Source organism: Cibotium barometz, chromosome 32 (assembly GCF_041138505.1).
Source record: "Cibotium barometz isolate CiBa-2024 chromosome 32, ASM4113850v1, whole genome shotgun sequence".
NCBI classification, from domain to species: domain Eukaryota; kingdom Viridiplantae; phylum Streptophyta; class Polypodiopsida; order Cyatheales; family Cibotiaceae; genus Cibotium; species Cibotium barometz.
This window is the reverse complement of record NC_141077.1, coordinates 27,258,391-27,275,672: the sequence shown is the minus strand read 5'-3', so window position 1 is coordinate 27,275,672 and position 17,282 is coordinate 27,258,391. Positions and strand designations below refer to the sequence as shown.

General features: G+C 43.4%; 1 protein-coding gene across 2 annotated transcripts in view; it reads right to left on the bottom strand.

Annotated features, from left to right (window-relative positions):
- LOC147620030 (L-idonate 5-dehydrogenase-like) overlaps window positions 1-2,636 on the bottom strand; it is a 53,266-nt gene extending 50,630 nt beyond the window's left edge. The window contains exon 1 of one of the 2 annotated variants that reach the window (XM_086772170.1): window positions 2,344-2,636. In XM_086772170.1, the coding sequence (XP_086628296.1) occupies window positions 2,344-2,509 (166 nt within the window). In that variant the 5' untranslated portion in view covers window positions 2,510-2,636. The remainder of the gene's footprint in view (window positions 1-2,343) is intronic. The other variant, XM_086772171.1, reaches the window with a different exon arrangement.
- Between the last annotated feature and the right edge of the window lie 14,646 nt (window positions 2,637-17,282).

Below are 17,282 nucleotides of genomic sequence, written 5' to 3'. Positions count from 1 at the left end.
GGGGGTACATGCCTACAGCCAGTATGCCAGTACTGGACCCCGGTATCCAGCTTTATCTGGAGAGCCCTGCTGCACAGTCTAGCCGACAACCTGGACTTTAGTTTCGGTCTTTTTCTCAAGGAGGATAGGTACCAACATGGTCGTCCAAAGATCCATCGTCATCAACTCGACCAGAGACCGTGTCAGGTTCGTGTGTACCATTGAGTGCTTATGTGCCTAACACTACCTGGGTGTCCACCACTGCAGCACACGTTCAACATATAGTACCAGCTACTACTCACGATCCTTGGAGAGATGTGAACCCGAATAGAGGAGGGTCTAGGAGTAGCATATGCTCTCAAACTACTGGTGTACAAGGAGGTAACATTGTTTTCTCTTCTGGTTCACCTTCTATTTCTGCTCCTAATGTGTTTTGGAATACTGCACTACCTCAAGCACAACCCCCTCCCACCCAACCCATGTTTCTTCGTGCTGGCGTTGGCATGCAGCCATTATCGGCTGCACCTCCACCGAGACCTGTGTATGGGTTTTACCAAACACAGGGATCTCTCGGCACTATGCCCACTGGCACTATGTCACCACCCAACATTCCGGGGTATCAAGTAGTTTACCAACCCATCACAGGCACTACACCCATACCAGCTCATGTGCCTATCCAAGGATTTGTGCAAGAGGGGCAGGAGCCAAGTGGGTTTGAGGAGGGGGGGGGGGGGGGGGGGGGGGGGGGTATGCTGGTTGGCTTGATCGGATATTCTCTTCTGGTACATCTTCAAATCTTCTAGTGTCTTGGATAATCTGTTTGGAATTTCCCATATCTTTCCATGTTTGTCATCGTTCTTGCCGAATTATGTGGTTGTCTCCACTCGCAATAAACATTTTGCTAACAACAATGAAATGTATCTAGTCTGGGTTCAATGGAGGCAGCTGCATGTTGTCAATAAGAAGTTTTAATAGTGCTGAAAGAATGACTCCAGAACCCATACTGCTTTATTCTCCATGCACAAACCCAATCTGATACTACCTCGCCCTCTTGCCTAATACATGCTTGATTTTGTGGATCAAGACCTCCTCATCCTCCACCACCCATTGTGCTTCCTCCTCCCACACTGCAGTTGACACTATGAATTGTCAAACTTCTCTAGCCTACCATCCAGACTTTTTTTTTAAAAAAAATCCGACCTGCTTTGACCTCTCTGTAGTGATCCTGAGATTCACCTAATCACCCATGTGATTCTATCAAGTGAGGTTTGAGGGTTTCAGCTCTCTAGCCAGAGGGGGGTGGAGGTAGGGGGCTGGGGCATGTCTCTTTGATCAAGAAGGCATGATTGAGAAAAAACAGTGAGAAGCAAGCTTTGCTCTAAACAAAGAGCGCCCTAAAACCTTTAGCCATTTTCTCTACTATTTGTATGTGCATGATCCGCTGGCATTTGGGCCTCATAGGCCATATTTGGCCTCAGCAGATGGTAACATGGTCTCTCTCTCTCCCTCTCCCTCTCCCTCACTCTCCCACCCACGCACACAGCCACACGTGCACCAGTAAGCTCCTCTCAGTGCACAGTACTTCTGTAGTACAGGCCACAAGGGGCAATGATCTTCCCTTCTACAAGGAAAGTGCCGATGTTTTGGCATGTTTTGGTGAGGGAAGTGTATGCAGGTAGCCACATAAGGTCATCTGGGCACCCGTTCAGCCCCCAAAACTCGAGGACTAGGTGTCTGGAAAGATCTCCTTCTACCCTAGGCATTCCAAGAGAGTTTGTTGCTCGTTTCATGCTAACACCAAGAGAGAGAGAGAGAGAGAGAGAGAGAGAGAGAGAGAGAGACTCGTAGACATTCCGAGAGAGAGAGAGACCCATATTCACTGCTACCACGTTAGCCAATTTGGTGATGCGTCTGCAATTGAAATGTCCTGCCAGGACCTCCAATTGACCCACCTCTGGTTTTCGCCCGCTATCAAAGGCTGCGAGTATATAAAGGTTTCTTTTTCTTCATATCACTAAAGAAGAAGTAAAACCTGGCTGTGGCTTGTTCGAGAAGCCTCTGGAAGTGACACCTATGTGAGCCTATCTGGATGGGGCGCCCAGATGCTTGCCGCCGCTTGAAATAGCTGCAATTCAGTATCCTCCTCCTCCTCCGCCCGCCCCTAAACGCCAAAACCCCAACCCATTCGACAACACAATTCCTCAATGATAATGCCATTTTTTATGAGGGTTTGGCTGTAATTCTCCATCAACGGTATTTCTCCAGTATCAAAAGATCTAGTTGCCTAACAGATCTTCTAATTGTAGACAATGATACAATTTTGGGAGAGAGAGAGAGAGAGAGAGAGAGAGAGATGCGACTGACCCAGCTGGTCAGGGACCTTGTAGGGGAGGACCCGGAGATCATCGACCCCGCACACCCACACGGCAAGGTTGTGAGCGCATGAAGGGTCCGCCCAGGATGGGTGGAAGGCGCGGAAGCCAGCGCCCTCTCCCTCGCCGTGCTGCTGTTGCTGCTGCGACTCGGCCATGCTGCTCCTGATGTTTGGTGCTTGTGTGCGCGCTCACTGGGCTGTATCATAAGAGATCACAGTGTCCCAGTCGTGCCTGCACAGAGAGAGAGATCTACCCGCCAACTTGCATTTCCAAGTACGCATCCCTATCACCTCTCCCTACTTTTTTGTTATTCTTTGATTCGTGGCAATAATTTTTTTTAAGTTCCTAATACCACCACTCCTTACTTTTTTCTAGTGCGAACACGTGTTATTCTTTGATTCGTCGTAATAATCTCTATATATATTATTTCTTTTTTTTTGAGGGAGCTCCTTACTTTTTTCTAGTGCAATCACTTATTAGTCGCAATATATATTATATAAAGGAAGAGTTTCACGAAGCTCTCACGTGGCAAGAATTTGGAGGTTCGGAAGGCAATTTGGAGGTTCATGAGAGGTAGGCTCCTATTATTCCAGAAATTTGAAAAATATCAAGCTGGAAATTATATACGTGCGAAGCACAGGTCAGCCCACTAGTAATAATTTGAAAAATATCAAGCTGGAAATTATATACGTGCGAAGCACAGGTCAACCCACTAGTAATAATTATCATACAATGATTCTTTTTTTTTATTGGAGGGAGGGTCCTAATTTACATGCCATCACTTTCCACCATTTGAGTGGTTAGATTCCAACCCTCTATCTAGGTGCGAGAGAGTGCTACTTGGCGAAACCCCACAAGGCATCATAATTATTTTCCGTTTGGCTTTAACAAGCATTGTCTTTTATCCTGACTTCAACAAGATATAGTGGAGTGTTTGCCTCTAAATTTGTGCAAAATTTGGCACATTTCAATGGTCTACATCGACAAAACTCAAAGTAATTTGGCTTACACATTTGTAACTTGATATGCTTTACAATATAAAATCGTTTATAAAAGGCATGGCATATTTTTAGCGGGTTTGAACTTTTTTAATGCCATGACCTTAGTGTAGTGTGTGTGAGTTTTCAACTTTTCGAAAGCTTGTAGGATGCTCTTGAAAGTTTGTAGTTGCAAAGATAAAAGGTCTTATGTTCTTAGCCTAAATTGAAATCCGATCTTTTTAAAATGAATAAAAAATCAATAAAAGAAGGAGGTGGTTGGAAAAAGTGGTTGAGAGGACTTGCACAACTCCTTATGAGGCTTCTTCTTCCACTTTCTCTCTCTACCAATTTGGCACAACTCTCTCTTGTGTTTCTTGCTCTATTACAATTTATGGAACAAGAGGGAGAGAGTGAGGATGAAGATTATAGTGACATAATTTGTGTGCCATAGTTCTTGAATGTGGGGTTTTCTTGGTTCCAAGAGCATTCTTCTTGCATCTTTTGAGGCTTTGGCAAGTGTACTTGCTAGCCCAAAAAACTTGGTTCCTTGGTCAAATTAGTACCGTGGCAAGGTTATTCTTCATTGGTGCACTGGCTAGAAACTTGGGCTAGTCTCAAGGCTTGCAAGAAAAAGGAGTATTTGCTACAAGAGAAGATCCAAGTGAAGATATAGGGATGTTGCTATGAAGGATCTACATCGACAAATCTTCATCAAGATGCCTAGAATGAGGAGCTTTGCCCAGCCATTAAGTTCATAGCGGGCTTCTTAAAAAAACATGGACAAGAGGAGGGAGGACATGCCTGTGATCTATGCCCTCTCCTCAATTAGCTGCCATGTGGGCCCTCTCAAAAGCTTCCTTGCCCTCACCATCGGCTCTGACGTTGCCTCACATCCCACCATGCCACCAACCTCCCTCGCCACCCTGATTGCCCTCGCTTGTGCCTCTGATGTGATGTTGTCGTCACCCTTCGATTGCTTCAACTATGTTCTCATGTTACGTGCCTTCCATAAGGGCCAATTCCTATGGGTTAAGCCCAATGCTTTAAAAGACAACTTTTCTACATGTCATTCATATGCAAGAGATCTTGAGACGTGGCAACAACAACAACAACAATGTGGAGGTGAACGCTATGTTCTCTTTGCCAAGATTCTAAATTTACAACACACTAAGAACCGGTAGCATAGCTAGGATTTCTTTTTCCATAATAATAAAACCCTTTCAAAATTAAAACCACGCACATATCCAATAATCAGGTGGAGTTCTTTATTTATCAAATCATAAGTGAGGAAGGCTTTGGAGGTAATCTTATGTGGGGATTCAACCATGGTTTTCTATGGAGCTTATATGGTGGTTTCATACTCTCTTTGCAAAAGAGTGTGGGCATACTTGTGTTCATTTGGAGGGGTGTGTTTGCCTTGCTCTTTTAAAGCTAAAGTGACATATATATTTTTTTAGAGGTGTTGGTGTTTAAGATTGAGAAGACTCATAGAAGAGTGAGGAGAAGTCTTGGAGTTTTTGGACGGGCACCAATTGAAGAGAAGTGAAGTGTAACTGTTTGTGGTTTCTTCATTGACATGTTCGAGGTGTTTGATTCCAAGGCAAAGGTTGCTCACGAGACGAGGACGTTCACAAGCTAAGTAGAGGAGGAATGGTAGCTTTTCTTTAAAAAAAATAAAAAAAGAGAGAGATAGAAAAAGGGGGTTTCACCAAAAAATAAAAAATAAATAAATAAGAAAAGGAGAAATAAAAAGTATTTGAAACTTGGCAATCTCAATTGTGGAGTTAAAATATGTAGTTTAGAGATTAGTTCCATGAAGGAATATTGTGCTAGAGACTAAGGTCCTAAACCATAGACATATTCTTGAGTAGTGCTTAAGTATTGCGAGCCAATTAGTAATAGTTTCTGAGTAGGGTTAGTTTTACTGTGAATCTTTATAACATGCTTGTGTGGAGATGTAAATCAGTTATAGCTATCGAGAGAGGAATGATTATAATGAATGAAGGAGTATTTTCTTTTGGTGTTAGATTGTTAATGAGCTAGATTATTGGTGGCAATTACGTGTTGCAAATCTTATGAAGATGCAAAGGAGTAGAGCTTTGGAGTTAATAGTTGATTATGCTCAGTGAGAAGACACTTTGCAACAAAATGGATAGAGCGAAGGTCTCCATACCCTTAGGATTTTGGGGTCTAGATGGCTAGACCAATTTTTGGAAACCTCCAAGTTAAACGTGCATTGGCGTGACCACAACTGGGATGGATGACCTCCTAGGGCTTCGGCCTCCACCCAATTTTAACATGGTATCAGAGCCATGGGTTGAAGTGTAACCTCTAAGCCACTAAAGAGTAGCCAAATTGAGTCTTTAAGCCAAAAACATGGACAAGTTCAACCTTTGAGCTAAGAAAAAGTGGACACGTTGGCACTAAGGGGGTGTTGTGAAAAAAGTGGTGCCAAAGTGTAGCACTAGGAGATTTCCTCAAAATGGATAAACCAGAGGTGTAGCACTAGGAGATTTCCTCAAAATGGGTAGACCAGAGGTGTCCATAGCCTTAAGGTTTTGGGGTCTAGATGGCTACACCAATTTTTGGAAACGTCCAAGTGGGCATGAACACAACTAGGATGGGTGAAGCTCTGGGACTTGGACCTCTACCCAATTTTTTAAAAATAGTACCATTAGTGTTTTTTACTAAACCCCATAATTTTTATATCATCAAATGAAACTTGACTAGGAGGTATAAAAACCTTGTCCATTGAATTTATCTAGGAGGTATAAAAACCTTATCCATTGAATTTATCTATGAGCATGTCAGTGATGAATGAGAAGGTTTTACAACTTGGTTAATACCCAAGGGGAGTATCTAATCGTAGTTTAGAAGATGACTATCATAGATAGTCATTCGAGCATGAACATTGTAGTCACATATCCAGGCTATGCCTCAATTAATTAATTAGTAACCTTACGGGCACTAATTAAATTAATTAAGCACTAAGGTTTATCAAACCTTAGTCTCTCTCTCTACGTACATTCGTTCCCTCAACGTTCAACATTCGTGCTCTCCGTCAACGTTCTCTCGTGAACGTTGATTTTTTCCTCTCTCTCTCTCTCTCTCTCTCCTCTCTCTCTCTCTCTCTCTCTCTCTCTCTCTCTCTCGTTCTCTCGTTCGCTCAATGTTTGCTCTCTCCGCCGTCAAACTCTCTCTCTCTCTCTCTCTCTCTCTCTCTCTCTCTCTCTCTCTCTCTCTCTCTCTCTCTCTCTCTCTCTCTCTCTCTCTCTCTCTCTCTCTCTCTCTCTCTCTCTCTCTCTCTCTCTCTCGGGGCTTCTGCCCAGCTGAAACAGACGATGCGATCTCTTTTTAAACCTGCCGTAGAAGATTCAAGAGTGGAAGCATCCAAAAGAAGAAAATATAAAAACCCAAAAAATAATAACAACAATGAGACCCAACCTTTGGAGCCATTTGAAGGCTGCCCACTCAAAGGTGTCCCCAATACCTTTCATTTTCAAAACCTGAGGTTCAAACTAATTAATTAATGTGCAAACAGAAATTTGGCCTCATATTATTGATCTGAAATTTCATGAATCTCTTCATTTTTCATTTTTTTAATGTTGAGAAACCCCGACGATGGACGGTTAGGAAAAACTGATGGCGATCTACAACACTACATGGCGATCTGGTGGTGCTTTTGTTCCGTGCAGGCGAAAGTGTAAACACTACAGTTGAACGACGAACAGACGCACCAAAAACTTATAAAAACCCTAGCTTAAGTTTAGGGTTAGGTTTTACAGCCCAAAAAAACCATGGTATATATATATAATATATATATATATATATATATACTCTCTCTAAATCACTCTCTCTAGAGCTTTGTTCTCTCTCTCTCTCTCTCTCTCTCTCTCTATATATATATATATATATATATATATATTCTGGTAGAAACTTTGATTTAAATTAGAAGAAAAGAAAAGTTACAGCTACGCAAAGATAAAGGCTCTGCGAGGGGCACAACTGCTTACATAGTCCTGCATAGGAACATCTGAGGGCTTTCTAACAAAATAACAAGATTCTTGTACTATGAGGAAAGGATTCCATCAATCATTGACAGTCGATCTCTTGAGTAGATCTTCATGAGCCTAGACTTCCAAGTCTGCCATCTTCCAAGCTTGACTTCTTGGAAAGTCTTTTGAAAATCTTCCACTGCATCCTTCATCTCCCCCATAACCTGCACAGCAACTTTAGAAATGTGAGCTTTTAAAGCCCAGATATGGTTCCTCCCTCCATTAGAGAAGACATAATCATTTCTTTCTTTCCAGATTTCATGGAGGAACAGACATCTGATCATATGCCACAATGGGGGATCAAGGTGCATACATTCACCCAAAAGAACCTCTTTAGGAGAAAATGGGTTGGGGTGAATACTCTTAAAATAGGTATACAGAAGGTTTAGAAACTTAGCATTGTACCTGCAATGAAAAAACATGTGAGGAATGTCTTCAATGTCAGCATTACACTGGGGGCACAAACCATTACCTTTACCAATCTTGGCAGCACGAGCACCTGTCCAGATCCCCTTATGGAGGATGAGCCAGAGAAAGCAAATGCTTAACAGAAGGGGAGAAGGCCCAAATAGACTTAAACCTGTAGCTCCATTGGCTAGTACTCCACTTAAGGTTCCACTTATCATTGAGCAAGAGGATAAGTTTAGAGTTATCTCTGCACAGGTTCGGGACAGGCAGAGGAGAGGGCTACTGTTGTTCCAGCAGACCAATTGGGTAATAGGCTGAGGAGGGGTAAGGATCAACAAAGGGAAGATGGAAGATATAAGTGTTAACCTTTCCATTAAAAGATTAAGACAAGCAGGAGAGACAGTAGCGATGCTAAGGATGTCATACTGGTCAGCCCAGTGATTAGATACCCAGAGGTCCTTCCAACTACAAAAGCCAAGTTTGTACAACTTGTGACCTCTGCGTAGCTGAGAATCAGAGATAGGCTGCACAAATTTACTGAACCATATAGAATCATAGGGCAGGTAGAGGAGCTCTTTCTTGTCCTTTAAGCTCACCAAACTCTTATACTTAAACCAAGCATTCCAATACTGGTTAGCAAGAGTAGTACCCTTAGCCTTAAATGGAGCATTGGACATAAATATCTCATTGGGGGAAAATTTGTCCCAGGCCTTAAGATTCCTATGATGAAACCGCCCACAGTTTCTGTGAATGAACAAAAGTCCAGAAGTCTCTGGTGGAGACACTTCTAACTATCCATTTGCAAGCCAGTTTATCAGCCATGGTTCTGATGTCCAGAAGCCTAAGACCTCCTTGATCTTTAGGCAGGGTACACTTCTCTAATGCCACCTTATGGATTTTATTATTGGTGGCACTGTTACCCCAAAGAAAGTCAGCAGTGAGCCTATCAAGCTCTCTAAGGTGTGTCTCAGGAGGCCTCCAACAAGCAAGGAAGTATATGACAGTAGGAAGGATATAGTGGTTCAAAACAAAGAGTCTAGAGGCTAGGGTAGAGTTATAATCATTCCAATGCTTGAACTTGGCTTTGACTTTTTCCATAACCCAGGACCATCTATTCTTAATGGAGCAGCCAAAACCCATAAGAATCCCTAGTAACCTGAAAATGGTCCCAGAGAGGACTTGGGTACAACCAGCATTAGAGATAGAGTCACGAATGTTACCTTTAGAGGCCCATACTCCAGTCTTGGAGTGATTAATAATAGAACCACTGGCTTCACAGAAGATGTCAAGGCAGTTCCAAAAATTTTTAACACTTAAGTCATCATTGACAATAAAGGAATTAGAGTCATCAGCAAACTGTTGCAGACATAGATCATGATCAAAACCAGGGACAGGAATACCTTTGATCTCACCTTTATCAAGAGAATCCTTGACCAGCCAACCTAAAGCATCAGCCACAATAACAAACAAAAGAGGAGCAATGGGGCAGCCCTGCCTGATAGATCTCCTAAGAGTGATAGGCTCTGTAAGAGATCCATTAAGAGAGACAATAGCTTTAGCATTACTAAGTAGCACATGAACATATTTAATAAAATTTTTCCCAAAGCCAATGTCAGACAAGGATTGTAGAACAAAGTCCCATTCAACTCTATCATATGCTTTATCAAAATCAATTTTGAAGAAAAGAAAATCAAGCCCAATGTCTTGGGCAAACTCACACCCTTCCCAAATGTTGATAATGGCATCAAGGATATATCTGCCCTTAATAAAGCCTTTTTGCTCCTGTAGAATGATATCATCCATTAAAGGGCTAAGCCTCCTAGCAAGGGTGAGGGCAAAAACCTTATAGGTAGAGGTAAGACAGGTAATGGGTCTCCAGTTGTCAAGCAAGTCCTTTCTCCCCCTTTTATGAATGAGCTTAATGACCCCAGTGTTAACAGAGATAGGGAGGGCACCATAGCTGAGAGTCTCAAACCAAACTTTCAAAAGATAGGGAGCAATCCATTCCTTATACGCCTGAAAGAATTCATTGGGCAAACCATCCATCCCAGGAGTTTTACCTTTAGCCATGTGCTCTATACTTTCTTTCACCTCATCTTCGGTCAGAGGGGCCTCAAGCTGAGACTTCATGAAAGGGGTGACAGTCTTTTTCCTGCACATAGCTATATTAGCTCTAGCATTAGTGGTCCCCTCTGACCTGATGGGCATCTCAAAAAAAAAATTAGCATAAAAATTAGCAACAAAGTTAAGGTTATCCTCCTGGGAGTGGAGAATTTGCCCACTTGAATCCTGCAAGGGAGGCACAAGATCTTGAATTTTCTTTTTTTTAAAGCAGATTAAACATATGTTTATTGGGTTTATCAAATTTCCCTGCCCAGACCTGTCTAGTAAAAACAAGCGCTCTTTCAGCGTCTTTCATCTCTTCTTGCCTCATTACATCCCTGAGACCATTAAGCTCATCAATATGGGAGGAGGTAGGACTGCAATGCATTTCTAGTTGCTGGATTCTGTCAGAAATGGTCTGTCTCCTATTCTTACGTATCTGAGTAGCCTTACTCTTGTAGATGCTCAAAGTTTTCTGAGTAAGCTTAACAGCATGCATCCAGGCTTTAGCAGGAGAAACATACAGATCAAAAGCAGAGTCAAAGTGATCTTTAATAAGTTTAGAGACAACCTTTGAGGAAAAGAGAGTAGCATCTGCATGAAACCACCCACTTTTCTTTTGATTCACCTGGTTGTTGGCCTCTAGAAGGACTGGTTTATGATCAGAGACACAAATGGAGCCAACAGCTCTACACTAGATATTACAGAAGTCATTAAGAATAGGAGTAGAAACATAGTACCTGTCCAGTCTGGCTGACCTGAAATGCTCCTTTTTCTGAGCATTATCCCAAGTGAAACCAAACTCACCTGACACATCCTGAAGGTTGAAGTGACTGACCAGCTTTTCCCAAAGATTTTTTTCCCTATCACAAAGAATTTTCCCTTTCTTCTTCCATCTGTCTCTAAGAGAAGTCACCATATTGAAATCCCCAAATAGAATGACATTACCTGTGATTTGGAGCAGCTCAGACCACACCTGCATTCTTAGATTAACATCACAGGGGGCATACACAGCAATGAGGGTTAGCTTGAAAGGGCCCCCAATTTGGGCACTCACCCAGCTCTGGTTACTAGTATACTGTGTCATCTCTTTAGAAAGGGAATCATTGATACCAAGAGCCAGTCCCCCTTTACCATTAGGATGAGTAGAGGTAAGCCAAGTAAAGTTTTTACTAACTCTGGCCAAATTAGTTTGGAGAAGAAAATCAGTACACTTAACTTCATTAACACACATAAAATCAAAGCTGAGCTTACAGTCATTAATCCAAGTCTGGATAGCCTTAGCTTTAACTGGATTAGTTAACCCCTTGCAATTATAGGTACATCCTTTCAGATTATGAGCACTCATCATTTTCTGGAGTTTTTGGGGGGTTTACTGAGGACAACAGAAGCTCTGTTAACATCATTGGTTTTTTCTTTTTTCCTTTTGTATTTAGGGACCTTAGGGGAGGAACCTTTTGGGGGGTTTACTGAGGACAACAGAAGCTCTGTTAACATCATTGGTTTTTTCTTTTTTCCTTTTGTATTTAGGGACCTTAGGGGAGGAACTAGAGATAGGGCCAGCTTTGGTTTTCTGAGGGGAAGTTTCAAGAGAACCAATAAGGGTGTCTTGAGAGTCAACCTCATTAATTTCCATCTCAAATTCCTTATCTATGGGAAGGGAGGAATCTATAAACTCCTCATCAGAGTCTTCCTCAGAGGTGGGGACATTGCTCTCTATATATATTGATATATATATATATATATATAAAGAGCTCTCTCTCTCTCTCTCTAGAGCTTTGTTCTCTCTCTAGAGCTTTGTTCTCTCTCTCTCTATCTCTCTATCTCTCTCTCTCTGTATATATATAGAGAGAGAGCTCTTTATATATATATATATATAAAGAGAGAGAGAGAGAGAGAGAGAGAGAGAGAGAGAGAGAATATATATAAAGAGCTCTCTCTCTATATTATATATATATAGAGAGAGAGAGAGATAGAGAATATATATAGAGAGAGAGAGAGATAGAGAGAGCTCCTCTCTATCTCTCTCTCTCTCTATATATATATAAAGAGCTCTCTCTATCTCTCTCTCTATCTCTCTCTCTCTATATATAAAGAGCTCTCTCTATCTCTCTCTCTCTCTTTATATATATATATATATATAAAAAGCTCTCTCTCTCTCTCTCTCTATATATATATATATATAAAGAGCTCTCTCTCTCTCTCTCTCTCTCTCTCTCTCAGAGAGAGAGAGAGAGAGAGCTCTTTATATATATATATATAGAGAGAGAGAGAGAGAGAGAACAAAGCTCTAGAGAGAGTGATTTGCATGACTCATCCCTGATTGATTGTACAATGCTTTTATAGCCTTACAGGCATCATCAGAATGACATCACTGCTTACGGGTATAATATCTAGATATTTATTCTAACCACTCTAAGAGTGGGTTCACGTAGTAACACACACATATATACACTCTGAGAGTGGGTTCACAACACATATACACTCTAAGAATGGGTTCACACACTAACACGTACATATACACTCATCAGAGAGTTCACATTTACACATGAAAAGACCTTGATCCTCCCATCAAAGGATTGCCTCATATTGTGTCAATGATAAATCTAGGCACCATGGCTCTAGTTTTCCATGCCAATCATGGGTTCCCAAGGGTAGAGACAAACAAATACATACAAAATAAAACAACATAGGACTTGGACTAAAAATCCTAGTCATCCTTACAAAAGTTGGCTTCTATCTTGGAAAGATCCTTTTCTTCAATAACATTTACAGTGATCTTCTTATAATAATAATTTTCTCAAGATGATTGTTCATCCCACAAATACCACAAGGTTTGAGGTTAAAACAATCCTTTTCCAAATGATTACCTTTACAACACAATCGTGCAACCTTGAAGGATCCCTTGAACTTTGCAGAAGGAAAGCCTAATTGTTTAGTGACAGTTTCAGTTGGCCTTTGCTTCTTCTTTCTTTCTTCTTCATGCAAGGCATTGATGATTCCTTCCAAGGTTGGAACATGTACGTTTCTTCTTCCAAGGTTGGGACATGTACATGAATCCTTAAGATTATGAGCAGGTTGTCATACTTCAAGCATGCTTTTGAGAAGCAATGCCATGGCATCATCAACAATTTACTAGAGTTTTTTAACTGCAACTAGTTGAGTCATAAGACTCCTCGTTTTGTTGACATGTGTAGCAAGAGATTCTCCCTTTTTTAAATGTAACTTAAAGAAAGTAATCTTTCAAAGAAAGCTTGGAGTTTTTAGCAGTAGCTCCAAAAAGTACACCAAGTTTAGCCCAAGCTTCAGCATGCGATTCAAGATCAGAAATATGATGCAGACATTCATTGCAAAGTATAGTCTCCAGGGGTTCAAGTGGAGTACCCAAAATACATAGACCTTGTAGCTCTTCCAATGTGCTAATTGCCTCTAATTCCACTTTCTCAAGTAAGCACTCTCGGGCCAACTGTGAGGTGAAAAAAAGAAGAAAAGACCATGCCTCTATAGCCCTTCACCTCGCAAACTTGGAAACAACAACATGAACGGGGGCACCACCAGCCCACCGGCTGGAATGCTTCTCACACTTCACCACCCACCCACGCCATAAAGACAGCTCAAAACCACGATAAACAGATGATTATCCAGCAAAAAACATACAAAGCTCTATACACCATATACAAACTCAGCAATTACACCAAAAACCAGGACTCTGGCCAGGATTTACTGCCAAGGGAATCCACCCTTGCGTCTGACAACCAAGCCTCTATCTCCCGGTCTCTGCACTCTCCAGAGGGCACCCCACCAGCAATCCTTCTTCACTTCCTCTGTAGCCCGGCTACTCTCTGTCCAGCTGCTACCTGCCAAGTGTCGTAGGCGAGTCCCACTGTCTCCAGCCCACACATCAGCACCTCTACCTGCACTGCCGAGGATACACCACATCCTCAATCACCGCGAACCTCTTGCCTACGTGCTGTGCCAACCACACCAGAAAGAACCCGGCCACTCTCACTTCAAAGGGCGCCCCACCAGCTAACCCTCAACTCCTCTGCAGCCCATCACTTCTGTATGTGTCGCCACAGCAGCAGCTACCCAATCATCTCTCTCTCTCTCTCTCCTCTCTCTCTCTCTCTCTGTGCTGATCCTCTGCCACCTGTAGCTTATCTGCAGTGCTTCCGGCCCCACCAGCCAAGCAGCAACACCTTTTTACAGCCACACGTGCCCTATTCATTGCCCTGTCTTCAGCATCCGGTCGCCAGCATCTCCTTGGCTTCCACATCCAGCTTCACCTGCACTGCACATCCAGCTGCACCCTCTATTGTGCCAACACCTCAAGGCGGCTCCCCTTAGCACCTTCGCATCACCCTTGTGCCTCCACGCTCACCTTTACCAGCCCACACGTTCACCTGTTACGCGTGCTCTGCTGCTATCACCAGCCCTCTGCTTCTCTTTTTACGCGTGCCCTCCACGCTCACCAGCCTGTCGGCTTCAGCTGCAGCCACGTAGGCAGCTCCCTTTCTCACACCTGCGGGCTGCGCATCACCCTTGCGCCTCCACGCTCACCTTTACCAGCCCTCACGAACGGTGCCTTTTTGCTACTGCTCTCCACTGTCGCCAGCTGCCAGTCGTCGCTGCGCTCTCTTCACTCACACCAGAGCCGCCTTCTCTCTTTTACAAGGCGGCTACACACACCTCTTCGCTATCTCTGGTTGCGAACAATACCCGCCCCCGGCTGTGCCTCTGCGCCAGCGTACTCCACCGAGAGCCCAAGACCCTTCATCACACGGTGGCCACTCCAGCCGACTCTGTCTGTAGATCACCCGCCAGCCTACTCCGGGCGGCAACCCTGCCTTTCTCTCAACTCGCCTGTTAATCACCAGAGCCCAAGCAAAGGTGGTCCCCCTGCGCATCCAGCTGCGGCTACCACCACAAGGCGGCCTTCTCTGCATATGTCTGCAACAACTGCGCTCGAGAGCCCCCACGGTTCCACACAGCGTCTCTCGGAGAAGCTTGTATGAAGTGTTGTGACTGGGAATATATTGTTGGGTGTTTGCTTGGTCTATGGTGCCCCTGTTTTGTGCTGTCTTTCTGGCATGGGTGGTGTGGTGAACTGAGAGAAGTGTTCGAGCTAGTGGCTGGTGGTGCCTCCGTTGTGTTTGTATTTTCCAAGTTTGGGAGGTGAAGGGCTATAGAGGCAGTGGTTCTTTTTTCTTTTTTTCACCTCACACGGGGGGGGGGGGGGGGGGGGGAGAAGAGTGTAGGACATGTCCTAGAGCTTGAGGGAGGGCTTGCGCCTAGGGCCTTGCTGGGGGCTTTTTTTTCGTGAGGGCTGGTAAAGGTGAGCGTGGAGGCGTAAGGGTGTTGCGAAGGTGCTAAGGGGAGCCGCCTTGAGGTGTTGGCACAATAGAGGGTGCAGCTGGATGTGCAGTTTGCAGGTGAAGCTGGATGTGGAAGCCAAGGAGATGCTGGCGATCGGATGCTGAAGACAGGGCAGTGAATAGGGCACGTGTGGCTGTAAAAAGGTGTTGTTGCTTGGCTGGTGGGGCCGGAAGCACTGCAGATAAGCTGCAGGTGGCAGAGGATCAGCACAGAGAGAGAGAGAGAGAGAGATGATTGGGTAGCTGCTATTGGCGACACATACAGAAGTGATGGGCTACAGAGGAGTTGAGGGTTAGCTGGTGGGGCGCCCTTTGAAGTGAGAGTGGCCAGGTTCTTTCTGGTGTGGTTGGCACAGCACGCAGGCAAGAGGTTCGCGGTGATTGAGGATGTGGTGTATCCTCGGCAGTGCAGGTAGAGGTGCTGATGTGTGGGCTGGAGACAGTGGGACTCGCCTACGACACTTGGCAGGTAGCAGCTGGACAGAGAGTAGCCGGGCTACAGAGGAAGTGAAGAAGGGTTGCTGGTAGGGTGCCCTCTGGAGAGTGCAGAGACCGGGAGACAGAGGCTTGGTTGTCAGACGCAAGGGTGGATTCCCTTGGCAGTAAATCCTGGCAAGAGTCCTGGTTTTTGGTGTAATTGCTGAGTTTGTATATGGTGTATGGTGCTTTGTATGTTTTTTGCTGGATAATCATCTGTTTATCGTGGTTTTGAGCTGTCTTTATGGCATGGGTGGGTGGTGAAGTGTGAGAAGCGTTCCAGCCGGTGGTGGCTGGTGGTGCCCCCGTTCGTGTTGTTGTTTCCAAGTTTGCGAGGTGAAGGGCTATAGAGGCATGGTCTTTTCTTCTTTTTTTCACCTCACACCAACCACCTAGTTTATCAAAGAAAAACACCTTTATAGGATTGAATCACTTGTAAACTTACACTGTAGTTTGAAACATAGCATGGAATGATAGGAGACTCATCGATAATCATTGTCATTCCATTACATATCCTTGAGACTCTTTTTTGAGTCCAACAGATAAAGTGACATCATTCTATTTGGCTCTTGTAGCTTTGTGTTAGCTAGTATCTTATATTTTTTGTCAAGTGATCATAGAGTTAGGACTATCATAATTCAAGGCTAGCACCTTGGACACCCATTGATCTCCCAGGTTAGGGTCAAGAACATTAAGAACGTGAGATAAAGTTTAGGGTCATATCCAATGTCATGCCCAGCAAAACAAGAAAGTGGTAAAGGATGGTCTTTTCCTTCCACATGGCCTCCTCTGAAGCCTCAAGTGTTATAATGTCATGCACTGACTCTTCAGCTTTCTTCAATTCTGTTGTGTACTCAACCTAAAGGAGGTAACCACATAAAATCTCAAACACCAACATGAACAGTCATAGACAACAATTGCAACCAATAAAAGAGAATTGAATTCCAATACTTTATGAACTAATGTAAACTCCACATGAAATATAAGCCATGCAAGAAAACCCCCTTGTAAAAGGGTACCATTGTTTGTTTCCTTTAGTGGCGTCCTCGGCTCTAATGGATTGTACAACCTTGACTTGTTTAGGAGGCAAGGTGCTCATAAATTTGGCACAGTCACACTTGCAAATATTATTGTAGTTCCATAGAATATCCCGTAGGCAAGGCTTCACAATTTCATGTTCATTCATCCTAAAGTGATAAAGTTTAGTAGTCAAGAAACTGCACAAGTAAATTCCATACTTCAACAACTACAAAAAAAAGAAAAATATAACATACGCATTAAGCCAGTAAGTAAGCGATCTCTATTGTCCTTTTGGGATCAATTACTTAACAAACTACTCTGATGACATGCCGAGCTTTTGTGTTTTGGTAACTTTCAGATATTGATTGCATCCATGCAGCTTGCCTCTTTGAAAGTTCCCTCTCAAATTCAAAATCCACCTCCTTCCACAATGGTGCCCAAGATGCCCTGGTGTGACATTTGATTCCTCACCATCATATTTACAAATTGACACCATAAATGAACCCTTCT